This window comes from Microplitis mediator, chromosome 1, assembly GCF_029852145.1.
Source record: "Microplitis mediator isolate UGA2020A chromosome 1, iyMicMedi2.1, whole genome shotgun sequence".
In the NCBI taxonomy this organism is placed as follows: domain Eukaryota; kingdom Metazoa; phylum Arthropoda; class Insecta; order Hymenoptera; family Braconidae; genus Microplitis; species Microplitis mediator.
In genome coordinates, this window is record NC_079969.1 from 22,078,728 (window position 1) to 22,092,657 (window position 13,930).

Here is a 13,930-nt window from a genome sequence, read left to right on the forward strand (position 1 = left end):
TATATTTAGATGTTACAGGAAAAGCCCGTTTACGACAAAATTTCCAGACGTTCTCCATTGAAAATTAGAAACAACTAATATTGCGCGGACAGTAGGAAATGTCGTAAATAAAGAAATTTTTAACAACTTCGCCATTTTTAAGCTGCTATGCAACAAAAAATTAACTAGTCATTAAAAATATATACTCAGTTTGGAGTTTTGGATATGTGCAATACCGCACACAATTTTGATTAGATTCTAATGAAATTTTGCTCATTTTTTTTTTATGATTATTTTGACCAAGTTCTAACATTAGCAAAATTAGTCGATTAAGGAGGTTCGAGCGAATCGAATGTAAAAAGGATTTTCCAACTTTAAGATTTGAAACTTAGTATACATATGAATAAGTACTTTACCTATGTATTCTCAAAATTTAAATATGATCCACCGTCTAGTTTTTTAGAAAAAAAGATTTAAAAATGACGTTTTTAAAGTTCTTATACACAGGCTCTTATGGTGGACAAGCTTCCATGATGACTTATTCGATTTTTTTCATTATTAATCTCCCAAGTTTAAGAAATAATAAACCGGTGTCATAAACTTGAATATTTTTAGAATATGATAAGATTTTAATAATCTAGTGTTCCCGTTGTAGTTATTTAAATAATTCAAGTTAAAATTCATTTTTTAATCTCGTTCATCGACAGAGATACATATTATTAAGGGTTTGGCAACGTCCCGGAAGCAGCTGAGAGAAAAAACAAAGATAGAAATACATTAAAAAGAGAGACGAGATTAGAAATAAATTTTTCCCGCTTTAATTTGAATATCGATGTTTAAGAAGTTAGAACACGTTGTTGCCGCATCTTTTTATAAAAACCATATGAGTCAAAAATAACCAAGTCGTTTCATTACTTTCTTCCATCAACTAAGTAATAATTATTAATATATGAATTCGCTATGTTATTATTAATTAAAATAATGAATTTTTATAACTATTGGGAGAATTTAGCAAACAAAAAAATTCAAACACTACTTTGACTTACTAATTACGCTCGAACCTCCTTAATTGAGAAATGGTGACCATTGAAAATTTTCAAAATAATGAAAAATTCTAGTTTTATTATTTCTGTGTTTTAGATTTTTTTTATGGAATAATTCAGCATAAGTATATAAAAAACACATGAAAGATAATAAAGTGAGTTTGGGTTTTGATTTTCTGATAAATGATAATTTTTAACGATTTCATGAGTCAAAATTTCTTTTGAAATCTACTTCCGTTTCACTGCCAGATAAAATTTGTTGACTATTTTTACTCGCAAGGATTCGAATTGAAAATTTAACGAGATGTTTATTGGCAAATAAAGTAATAATTAATAAATATCAAATATTTATGAGTCAGAAAATATCACCGTAAGCATACATGTTAGTTATTACCTCCAGCTGTTGTATGATGATAATTTATTGAATATTTCGTCACCGCAAAAAGAGGCCAATTAATTTTGTAAAAAACTAATTACTGTAATTTTTGAAGTTAATTTACCAAAGTCAATTCATTATTATAATTAATATAGAGTAAAGGTGGGAAAAATGATGCCACGGGGTGATGATACATTCAGTGAGTTATTATTTCAAGAATTTCTGTTTTAATTATAAATCATATAAATTACTATTTTGAAACCGCTAAATACTTTTTTGGTCGTTACACGGGACAGCATAATTAATTTTCAAATATATAATAATATCCCATTGAATAATAAATAATTATGACATAAATTTCAATGGAAATTAATTTATTTTAATTGCGCAGTTTTTTTTTTTATAAAGTAATTAATAGTAATTATAAAATTAACGATAATGAACAAAAAAATGGTCATTAAAAATTTCTCTTACCTCTGTGCTACTTCTTACATCATTTACAATTATTTTTAAAAAGAGGGCAAAATGGGCATCTTAAGAACTCGATCTCATTATTGTTTTTTTTTCTTACCAAGTAATTGATATTAAAATGATCCTATTAAAAAGAATGGGGTAAAATGGACCTACTAACAAAATTTTTTATTTCTATCGACAAAAAAATGTAAGGGGTCCAATTTTTTTTTCATGATGACAATTTTCTTTTCTTACGCGGCCGAAAAAATTCGGCAATTCTTTGCCTGCTTTCCCTTTTAATTTTAATAAAATAATTCAATATCGATGTAATTGATATAGAATTAAAATTATCACAATTACCAATGGAATTGCAACGTGATTAAATATTGATAAATTGTAACATCAATGCGTATAATATTTACAAATTATAATGCTTCGTTAATTCAATCTAGGACTAATCAGCTTTTACGTAATCACTCGCGGTTTGTGTAATGATAACGTTTGTAGTTTAAAGTCCGATTATCCGCATCGAGCGACCGACTGAGCGGGCCACCGTTCGACTGCTGCCACCAACAGTCAGCTATATAATTGAGTGGATTTCGCGGGAGTGAATCGAGAAAATTATTTTAAATTATCTCTCGAATAACCGATTCATTTTCCACTCGATTAATCGCTCAGTTCTATTTGTATAATTACTAAAAAAGAAAAAAACGTTTAATGTCTCATTATTTTTTTCATTTTATTTGCTCACTGGGAGTTAAATGTCGCGAATTAAAGGCTCACACTGTTTTATATTTTTTTTTTTTAAATCCTTCACCCAGAAAAATGTTGGAATTTTTTTTTACTTTCAAATAAAGACAAAGAGATTGTGTGCATAGAGTAACTGTCACTTTATTTAAAATGAAGTAATAAAAAAAAAATAAACTATGAGGACAATGCCGAGTATTTTTTCATTTAATCGCGAGACGCGACGTATGAAATGACAAAAAGTATCAAGTATGACTACTCTACCATATTTTTTACAAGTATAACTACTTTAGTAACATATATATTGTTCATATAGATGTATATTTATACCTAGATACAGATATAGACGTGTGTATACATTTCACCCTTCATAAATCTTAAGCGACGCGGGTCAGAAGTGGGAGCGCGGCAGCACAGGAGTAGAGTCCAAGTGAGACGAGCAAGAGTTAACAGCACGCACAAGTGGTTCGAAAGAGATAGTGAAGGGAAAAGAGGCTGCTGAGAGGTGACAAGAGGGTGTGAGGATAAGGATAAAACTCGGGCAAGGGAACTGGAGGGGCTGCTGTAAAAGCGACTATAACAAATGGGCTGGAACTTGTATACGTAGCGTAGTTTAATTAAAGTTACTTCGTCCGGCGGTAGCATGCTGCAATTTAGAAAAGTAAAAAACCAGTAAAAAAATTTAGACCAACCCCTTCGCGCGATAGAATGACTCAACCTCCTCTTGATTCTCATTCTCGTCCTCGTCCTCGTCCTCGTCCTCATTCTCATCCTCATCCTCATTCTCGGGTTCGGGCTCATACACTTGGTTCTCTGCTTCTGTTCCAGCCTCCACAGCTACCGTTCCGCCTCGTCGTCCTTTCCTCGTGCTCGGGGTGTGCATTGATTAAGCCGTGAAATAATTCACACTCCTCTTCCTATATCCCACCCGCGGAGGAAAACTATAAGCGTGCTTTCATCGCGATAATTATTACACCGCTGTTATATATTTGGGGACTGGATATATGTGTTTAATCTCTTACCTTTCAATTAAGTTTTCTAGTTACTGACCAGTCGACTGTGAAACTAATATTCATTTTATCTTATCAATTTACAATTTATAAAAATTGCTATCATGCAAAATGGACTACTTTAAAATTTAATCAAAAAATTTGTTTCTTTATAAATTATTTTGGAATGTCATTTATTAATTAAAATTTTTTTTTATAAAGTAAGGTGACAGTAGCAAATATTGACCGAGCTCTAATTAATGACTGGGTACTTAAAAACCCTTAAAAACTTTTAAGTTGTGGAATTTAATTCATGAAAAATATGCAGTTATAAATTGTAAATTTTTCATGAATTAAATTCCACAATTTAAAAATTTTTAAGAGTCTTTAAGTACCCAGTCATTAATTCTCGGTCAAATTTTGAACTGTTACCATATTTAATAATTAAAAAAAAAATTGCTTCACTTTTTTAAATTGTACTTTTTTCAATTTAAGGTAAAAACCCCTATACCCACTATGTTTTAATTGGAGTGAGATTAAATCACTCAATATAAATGATTAAATAAAATGAAAAATCATTTTTTTTAAGTTTTAAGTATTAATTAATTAATGTAACTGGACCTAAGTCCACCTCCGCCGACCGGAGGCCGTTTCCTCACCCTTTTGAACATACACGCGCTGCGGGAATTCCCATCTTCTACCCAGACAACACGAAAATAATCGACTAAGGTGGACATTAACCGGAGGTATAATCAAAAATCCTCATTGCGCGTGGTATCTAACCACCTCCACCACGAGTCCTACCTCACTCGGGCCCTCTACTACTCCCATCTCAGGAAATAAAGAGGCTCTGGTCACAGTGGGCTTGGACAGGCCCCCCGTGGTACTAGACTCCTAGCTCTGGTCAACATGGTTGCGTAGGATAAGTGGTGGGACGCAACTTCTTCCCATACCCTATGTAAAGGGCTTCCTCCACTTGTTTCTTTCGGGTTCCCAACAAGCAATTATCCGCTTGTTCATCCCCTGATAGATTTTCTACTTTCCCGAGCAAGACACACTCTAATTATTCAAGCCAAATCACAGTTAAAGGGAGCTCGGGGAAGTTTTAAGTATTAGAATAAAATTTAAGTTTGAAGAATAATGTTCATAATTAATTATTATTAATTTTTTAAATAAAGACCTTGAGTGTACCCATAGTCGCTCACTAAAAGTTGTGATGTCCCATTACTCGATCAACACATGGCCCTATAGTCGCTCAAAGACAATATCAATTAAACTATGATAAGATTATTGATTTGGACAAATAATTTATAAATTATATTACTCTATTCTTTCATAATGTAAAATTTCATGAATTTCAAAAATATATTTAATAAGATATATTTAATCTAACGAATGAACGTTAAAGTAAAAAATGTCCGGCTGACTTAATTTAAATTTATAATCTATTATAAAATAATTTGATACATTATATTTTCATATATTTAGATTCACAAATAATTATTTATCACTAATAATTTTTTTAGTTGAAATTTTTCTTTATAAAAATTATAAAAAACGCATTAAACAGTTACAGTGAGTGACTAATGGTACTGAGCAGGTATAGGAGTTTTTACCCTACTAATAAATAATTATACTGATTAAAATTCATTAAAAATTAAAAAAAATTTTTTTTAATTTTTTGAAATTTCTCTTTTTGTATGAAAATGAAAAAAAAAATATTTTAATAACGAATTCTAATTCTTCTCACGCACAGCTCAAAGTCTTTAAAAGTTTTTAAAAAGACTAATTAAAATAAAAATAAAATAAAACTAATAATTATTGGATTCGATTAAAAGTTTTATTAATAAATAACATGAAAGAAAATAAATAAAAAGAGTAATTTAAATGAAAATTGTTGATTAAATTTCGTAATTAAAAAAAAAAGCTTGGCATTCATTGGACGTTATTTGTCAGTAGGATTTAGGATTCCCAGTGTCAGCAATTAAACGTACACAAAACGATCTATTGTATCCGTCTAAATAGCAGGTTATCCAAAAGCAATTTAAAATAGCAGGTCAGAAGAAAATGCCGGAATTTACGTATAGTAAACACTTGTTAGTGGGATTCGCACGCGATGCACCGGGTTCTCATTTGCTCGAACCGTTTTATACCAACGAGCCATCCAACCAGTAGCAGTGGCAACCCACCAGCCCACAACCCTACAGCCCAACAGCCAGCAATCCTCTATCCCAGTTCTGTACAGCAAAAGCTCGTTGCCAGAATCTGCACGGTCCCTCTACTCGGTAACTTTACGAGGCACTCGAAAACGCCTCGCAAACACGAGCTTTTTGCCGACGCGAGCTTTATCGTTTCGGTGTAATTCCTCGCCGGCAACCCTTCCACCCACACTGCGACGTTCGTGGAGGGTTAAGAGTTCCCTTTGCAACTTCTACTCGTACTATTAACTGTGTCACCTAAATGTTCACCAAGGGAGTGTCATCAAAGTTACCACCTATCGATCCACTCGATCTACTGAACCCAATAAATACATTCATGATTAAACTACAACTCGGCTCCGTGTCCTAAAGTTTAAACTTTTATCCTAGACCCTTTTATCACTCGGATAAACCGCTAAAAGTTTTCCCAAACGGGGTTTTATTATCGGGCAAATTAATCAATTAATTAACCAACTCAACGATTCCAGATCCCTTAATAAATTCAATTAGCAAAACTAAATAAAAATAATTTATATCAATTACATTAAATTAGTTGCAATTGACAATGATAGTAATGATGGATTGTAAAAAATTTTCCGAGTAAACGTGGAGTGAATTTCACTCCGAAGGGAATTTCGAAAAATGTTAATTATAAAAAAAATTACTAATACATATAGTGAGCTTAGGTCTGATATTTTGACATTTATATTAAGTACGTAAATAATTACGAGCTCCCTTTTCATACGTTAACGCGAAATTGTTTTCACAAATTATAAGCAGCTGATGATAAAAATTTGACAAATATAATTCCACTGAGTCACAAACTGTCGTATGACTTACATCAACCATACCACGAGATAGCGTTTCATATTGTACCGAAATATTAAATATTCCCATAAAAACTATGTCACTACAGCTATTCAATAATTTAATATTTTCACTATGCTTTATATATGAATCGTTTATTTGAGAAACCCCATAAGTCATGTTTTTTACGAAATTGGGTTTTTTGCATTTTTGGGTTCTTTGGATGCCCCTCCATAGAAATCAATCAAAATATGCATCAAATCAACGTTTAAAAAAAAATTAACGGGGTGACAGCAATTTCAATTAATTGAGAAACCCCATAAGTCAATGACTCAAATGAACATATGCAGTTTTAGTTTTACAGAAATCATTATTATTTTTTTTTATTTAAAATTAGCGCTTTTTTGGGAAATTAATTTCAAATGTTGTTTTATTATTGGCTGTTATATGACTAATTAATATGTTTAAATTAATTATAATTTTTTGTAATTTCTGAGTTTCCAAGTTCAAATACATATTTAATACTTCATTTTATCAGTGTAATAAATGATTTGAGTGGAAACATTTAAAAAAACAATAATTTTATAACTTTTTTTTCCGTTTGGTTGAGAAACCCCATAAGTCAATCAACTTTAAATAATTTTTTTTCATAGTTTCAGTTAAAAAATTAAATGTTTCTTGTTGGAATCTTTTCCAGAGACGTTAACTTTATTGTATTCAATTATTTATTTATTATTTTAATGTCAAGTTTTTCCAAAAAAATGTTTTTTGTATTTCCTGAAAAATTTTGTTTTCTTGACTTATGGGGTTTCTCAAATAAACGATTCATATATGAAATTATAATTTAGTGAGTTACTAAAACATTTTATAAATTAAAAACATAATATTTTAAGTTTAATTATTAATATGTGAATCAATTATTTATTTAAATAAATATGTTTCTAATTAAATATAAATATATTTAATAGGGTGTTTCAGAAAAAACAAATTTTTTTTTGGTATTCAAAAATTGAAAGTATACCTGCAAATAAAAATTTTGGTGCCAATCCGAGCTCTTAATAATAACATTAAGGTTTGCCTCAATCCATTTTTGTATTTTCCATTTAAATAACACGGGAAAAAAAATTTTTTTTTTTTTAGAATTTTCCAGCTCATAAATTAATTAACGGATTTTTATGTACACCAAATGTTTTTGTAGGAAATTGAACGCTCTACAAAAAAAGTCTCTTATCATTTTTTGATAAATCCCACTGTTCAAAAGTTATTTAAGTTTCAAGTCAAATTTATGGTAAATTTTGAGATCTTTTCACTTTCTGGCGAAACTATCAGTCTTATGACAAAATGTCATAGGAATTTTTTTGTAGGTAATTTTATTCCTAACAAATTATTACGAATAAAATTTTTCGAAATTCCGCATTGTTTTCAATTTATTGTCATTTCAATGTCGAGCTCTTAAAATTAATCAGAAATCTATTTTTTTAAGAGCTTGACATTAAAATAGAAATAACTTGAAAACAACGCAGAATTTCGAAAAACTTTATTCATAATAATTTGTAGAGAATAAAACTATCTACAAAAAAGTTCCTGTGACATTTTTCGATAGGACTGATAGTTTCGCCGGAAAAGTAAAAAAATCTCAAAATTTATTATAAATTTGACTTGAAACTTAAATAACTTTTGAACAATAGAATTTATCAAAAAATGATAAGAGACTTTTTTTGTAGAGCGTTCAATTTCCTACAAAAACATCTGTTGGGCATAAAAATCCGTAGATTAGTTTATGAGCTGGAAAATTCTAAAAAAAAAAAATTTTTTTTCCCGTGTTATTTAAATGGAAAATATAAAAATGGATTGAGGCAAACCTTAATATCATTATTAAGAGCTCGAAATGCTACCAAAATTTTTATTTTTACTTATACTTTCAATTTTTGGATACCAAAAAAAAAAAAAAAATGTTTTTTTTTTTTTTGAAACACCCTAATATTTAAGTATTAAAACTCCGGACCAAAATGAATGCGGATTGAAATAAAATCCGCATCACTCCGTCCATAAAAAACTCCGAAACTCCGAGTGACGGAGTGATTTCGAATTGAAATAAAATCAGTATTCTCTCCCGATTTTTAGTGTGATGACGATGATAGTAATTGTGATTTAATAATAATTATTTTCAGCATTGGGTCAAGTGATGCTGTACGTTGACGGAATGAATGGAGTGATGGAGCATGGTCAAACAGTACAATGGCTTTACACCCTAATAGCTAGCAGATTTAGGCTGGTGGTTAAGACAGCGCTCAAATTGCTCCTCGTCTTTGTGGAGTACGTCGAAACCAACAGCCTTCTATTGGTGAGAGCTGTCAGATCAGTGGATACCTCGCGCGGCATGATACCCTGGACCAATGTGATGAAACTCCTCAAGGACTACGACGCAGCAGACACGGAGCTACTCATTTACGCGACGACACTCGTTAACAAGTGCCTCAATGGGATACCCGACCAGGACACATATTACGACCAGGTTGACTGTCTCGAGGAGCAGGGAATCGAGGGCATTATTCAACGTTACATGTCCAAGCAGGGGACGGATCTCGATCTTTTAAGGCAGTTTCAAATTTACGAAGCTGTTCTCCATCACGAGGACGGAAACGATCGTGGCTCGCCTATTCGACAACTCGACGATAACATCAGGTAATATTTATTGTTGTCCGTATCTCGAATTATTTAAGAGTTTAAGAGTAACTAAATCTTTGTTATTTATTTTATTAAATAGAAAGACACTGCGGAGCAGAAAATCTCTTGTAGATTCACATGAACGACGTAAATCACGGAGACATTCAACGGGCACTTCGCCACTCTCAATGTCCTTAAATTCACGTTTAAGTCCCCGTCTAAATCACTCGCTGGGGTTGAATTCGCTTAATGGAACATTCAATTCCGGGATACCGACGGCAGTTGACGATGACGATGAATCGAGTAGTTCGCAGAGCTCACAGGGGCTTGATGTCCAGCTTAACGGTAGTTACAAAGAAAATAAAGACGATGCTGGAGTAACACCGGCACTTAGACGGAGACGTGAAAGAGCCGAGAGGCAACGGAGTTTCATTAGAGAGCAACAGGAGGCTACGGCAAATATGAGGGCATCTATTGGAAATCTGGACGGTTCTGAAGGTGAGCAAAATATTTAAACAGCTACAATTTATTATTATTTTTTTTTTAATTTAGCTTTTTATCTTTCCTTATTTTTTACTGATACTAGTTTTATTTTTAATGCGGATCTTTTATCGCGCACTTGCCGAGCGTTTTATTGAACGTTGACGACGTGCTTTTTTATTTTTATGTCGCTCACACACACCAGCTCCCGCGTACGTATCGAATGGTCTGCGATACACAAACGGCTCCTCGGCTTACGACCGGAACAACGATTCCCCCAGCAATAAAGTACCACGAGCAAACAGCCGCAAGGATCTTACACCCTTGATGAACGCCGCTAACAAGCTTGATTCCGAGGAAAAGAAACCACTACCGCCACAAACGCCTTCTCCGGTAGTATGGTACGGGAAAAACCCGGATGAAAGTACTGGTAGTATCGAGTGCAACGAGCTGCTCAATCACACCACCAATGAAGATGAGGATCGTCGGGTTCTTGTACAAATTAAACGCGAGGGTACTGTTAAGGATCTGACACAGAAACTCGCTGCGCAGAATTTAATACCCAGCAGCCCTGTCGAGGATAAAGTCTCGAGGTATTTTTATTTATTAATTAACCTTTCAGTTGCCTTTATTACAACTGTGCCTTCAAAATACCCATTCACAATTCATTTTAATTTTATATCCGTGTTTATTCTTCAAATAATCATCGGTTTTAAATAATTTTATAGAAACTTTTTCAAGTCAAATAATCTTCGAGTTTTTATATAATTAATAGAACTTTTGATATTTAAACATTAGGGGTCAATGTGGCTCAGATTGAAAATGAAAAATTCCTAATGTGGGGCAAAATGAACACCGTTGAAAAAATTTTTAAATTACTAGATTAAAATTTTTTGTATTGCTAGCTACAAGTTTTTTAGAATTATACATTTTTGAAAAATATATAAGGTAAAAGACCCAGTACCTGATCAGGGAACTAGTACCCGGTCACTCATGTATTTGTATATTTATATATACTAAATTTAGATATATAAATACATGGAGTGATCGAGTACTAGTTCCCTGATCGGGTACTAGGTCTTTTACTTTATATAAAAAATAATAATAAATAAATTTTGTAAAATTTGTATGCCGGTTTTAAAATTTAGAAATTTTTTAAAATAAATTTTGCGTGGTCCATATTGCCCCAAGATATCTACGCTACCTTTTTGTACAGTTTAAAAAAATCTTTTTAAATCATTTGGCATATTTACTTAAATATATTAAGTTGTGGCATAGACTGTAAACAATTTTCGGAGCAAACACGGAATAAATCCCGAGTGAATGCGGAGCGGATGACTGCACATTTATTTAATCCCCTTGGAGTAAAATTTACTCTAAAGGAGAGTTTATTTTAATGTTGAAACTCCGGCTCGGAGTAAAATTTACTTCTAAAGGTAGTTTCGATATTAAAACTCCGAATCGAAGTGAATGTGGATTTACATAAAATCCAGATCACTCGGAAATCACTCCGCTGAAAAATAAACTCCGTATTTACTCCGTATGTGGAGTGATTTTTTTAAAAACTCCGGGAAGTGAATTCAGATTTAAATAAAATCCGAATTCACTCCCGACTTGTTTCAGTGTATGACTGAATTATTACAATTAATTGAATAATTGAGAAATATAATTAAAATAAACATTTTTTTAATGAATTATAGAATAGGTGACATGAGTGGACTGATATCAAAAGCTAAAGAAGGATTGGCGAAATCAAAATCAAAAGCAGACATTGTAAAATCACCAACCGGCGACAACTTACCAAAAATAAACGAAGTTAAGAAATCAGAAAACGAATTGCACTGGGAAGAGTTGGTAAACCAGATGAAGCGACCCTTAACGTTGTGTGATCTCGACTTCACCGATCTCAATTCCGAGGACGAAATAGACGTGCTGGGGCCGGTCAGCGTAAGCAACGGTGTTCCGCCACCTCCGCCGCCAATGGTTCCGTCGACAAACTCATCGAATGGAATCGGACGTGCTCCTCCTCCACCCCCGCCAGCCAACAACGTGGGTAAATTCCCACCGCCCTTTCCCAATGGACCACCACCGCTCTTCGGAGTTAACCTCAAATCCAACCGATCACCCACATCCAGTCCCATGGATTCCAACACCAATTCGAATACCAACTCTACCAGTATCACCAATAATTCCACCGGCATTAAAACACACTCGCAAACAGCTATTACGAAAAAAAATAAAAAAACCGTAAAACTTTTCTGGAAAGAAGTTAGAGATGATCCCATCATTCTGTCACGTCTTGATAAAAACATTATGATATGGGATGAGTTGATTCCCGTTACCATTGACACCCAGAAACTTGAACATCTCTTTGAAAGCCGCGCCAAGGATCTCATCACAAAGGTAAAAAAATTTTATTTTATTTATAAATAAGTCGATAATATTTTTAAATTGATGTTGTAATTAGAGCTTTTAATTCATTTGAATCAGGTGAAACATGAGTTTCAACTATTTATTTTACTACTTCTATATACCTATTCATATATATATAAAATGCCTTGAAACCAATAATTGGCGCAAGCACAGGTGCAAATACTAACGAATTAATTAGTTAACTGATTGGTTTTACATCTGGAAATATAATTAAAAAAATATCCTTCATGCAGTGTAATTAAAAATTTTATTATTATTATCATTATTATCACAAGCACTTTTTTTAAAAATATTACTATTTAAAAAAGTATATATTTTTTTAACACGAAAGCGCATTCATACCCAGATTCAAATGTATTTTTAACGAATCCGTCAACGAATAGTAATTGTAGCGTGCGACTGCTTTTACGGAATCTCGTAAGGTTGAGCGAGCAAACAAATTTTTTTTTTGCTTTTACTACCTCCGCTGCGTCACTTTTTTTGTTCTCATTGCCGAGTAATTTTTTTTTTTAACTATTTCCCTTTTCCTGGTTTGTATTTTTTTTTTTTATTTTTTTTTTACCCAATTTCAACTCTGCGTACAGCTCAAACTCTTAACGCTATCGCCTATTTTATGACAAGCTGTTTCATAAGTACGATTCACGGTATATGTTGGTACCGTTAATTACTCGGGGTTATAATTGCGTCAGAGAGAGAATAGTCGGTTGCATGCATTTACATACACGTCCATTTATAAGTGAACACAGACCTTTTTTATTACCATTATTATTGTTATTATTATTATTACGTGGATATTTTTTTTTTTCCATTTAATTAGCCCCTTTAGTGGGATTTAAAATTAACAAGGGTGATTTTGAAGGTTTGTGGTGGCTATTAACCAATTACTGCTATAAACAGCCCATTTAATTCTCTTTGCACGATTATTATTGTTATGATTTCTCTTGTTTTGATAATAATAACAATTAATGCTATTATAGTAATTTATATCGAGCGTAAAATAATTGCGTATTTATCAGGAATCAGCTTAAATCAAGCGAAAATAATAGTCCATTGATGGACACAATGATAAGCGCTGACTCTGTTCAGAAAGTTCTGACATTAGATCGCAGTATAGTACACAAATGGTTTATATTAAGATATGTTGGTGCAGGACGTGGGTGGGAAGTAAGAAACGTGAGGGGTGCCGTGACAGTTTGATCAAGACAATCTTAAACAAAAACAAAGTCTTGCTGTAGAAGTTCTTTAAAGTTTCATAGTCTTTATAACAACTCATGCACACTTTACTCCATAAACCGGTACTACGTAAATTATCTTTTTTATTTTTTTTTTGAAAATGTTACTGAAGTATTGCATGTACTGAATTTTTGGTATCATCATTTTTAAGGAGGTTTGAGCGAAACTAGTGAGTCAAAGTAGTGTTTGAATTTTTTTGTTTGCTAAATTCTCCTAATAGTTATAAAAATTCATTATTTTAATTAATAACAACATAGCGAATTCATATATTAATAATTATTACTTAGTTGATGGAAGAAAGTAATGAAACGACTTGGTTATTTTTGACTCATATGGTTTTTATAAAAAGATGCGGCAACAACGCGTTCTAACTTCTTAAACATCGATATTCAAATTAAAGCGGGAAAAATTTATTTCTAATCTCGTCTCTCTTTTTAATGTATTTCTATCTTTGTTTTTTCTCTCAGCTGCTTCCGGGACGTTGCCAAACCCTCAATAATATGTATCTCTGTCGATGAACGAGAT

The 13,930-nt window shown here is 32.3% G+C and overlaps 1 protein-coding gene across 6 annotated transcripts in view; it reads left to right on the forward strand.

The window, feature by feature from the left end:
* LOC130664063 (FH1/FH2 domain-containing protein 3) overlaps positions 1 to 13,930 on the forward strand; it is a 179,971-nt gene that overhangs the window by 145,920 nt on the left and 20,121 nt on the right. For 5 of the 6 annotated variants that reach the window (XR_008989292.1, XR_008989293.1, XR_008989295.1 and 2 more), the window contains 4 exons: positions 8,764 to 9,277; positions 9,360 to 9,757; positions 9,945 to 10,332; positions 11,440 to 12,142. Coding sequence is in view for 3 of the 6 variants with exons in the window: in XM_057463749.1 (XP_057319732.1) it covers positions 8,764 to 9,277; positions 9,360 to 9,757; positions 9,945 to 10,332; positions 11,440 to 12,142 (2,003 nt within the window). In the remaining 3 variants the exon portion in view is untranslated. Of the gene's footprint in view, positions 1 to 8,763; positions 9,278 to 9,359; positions 9,758 to 9,944; positions 10,333 to 11,439; positions 12,144 to 13,930 lie in introns of all 6 variants that reach the window. The other variant, XM_057463758.1, reaches the window with a different exon arrangement.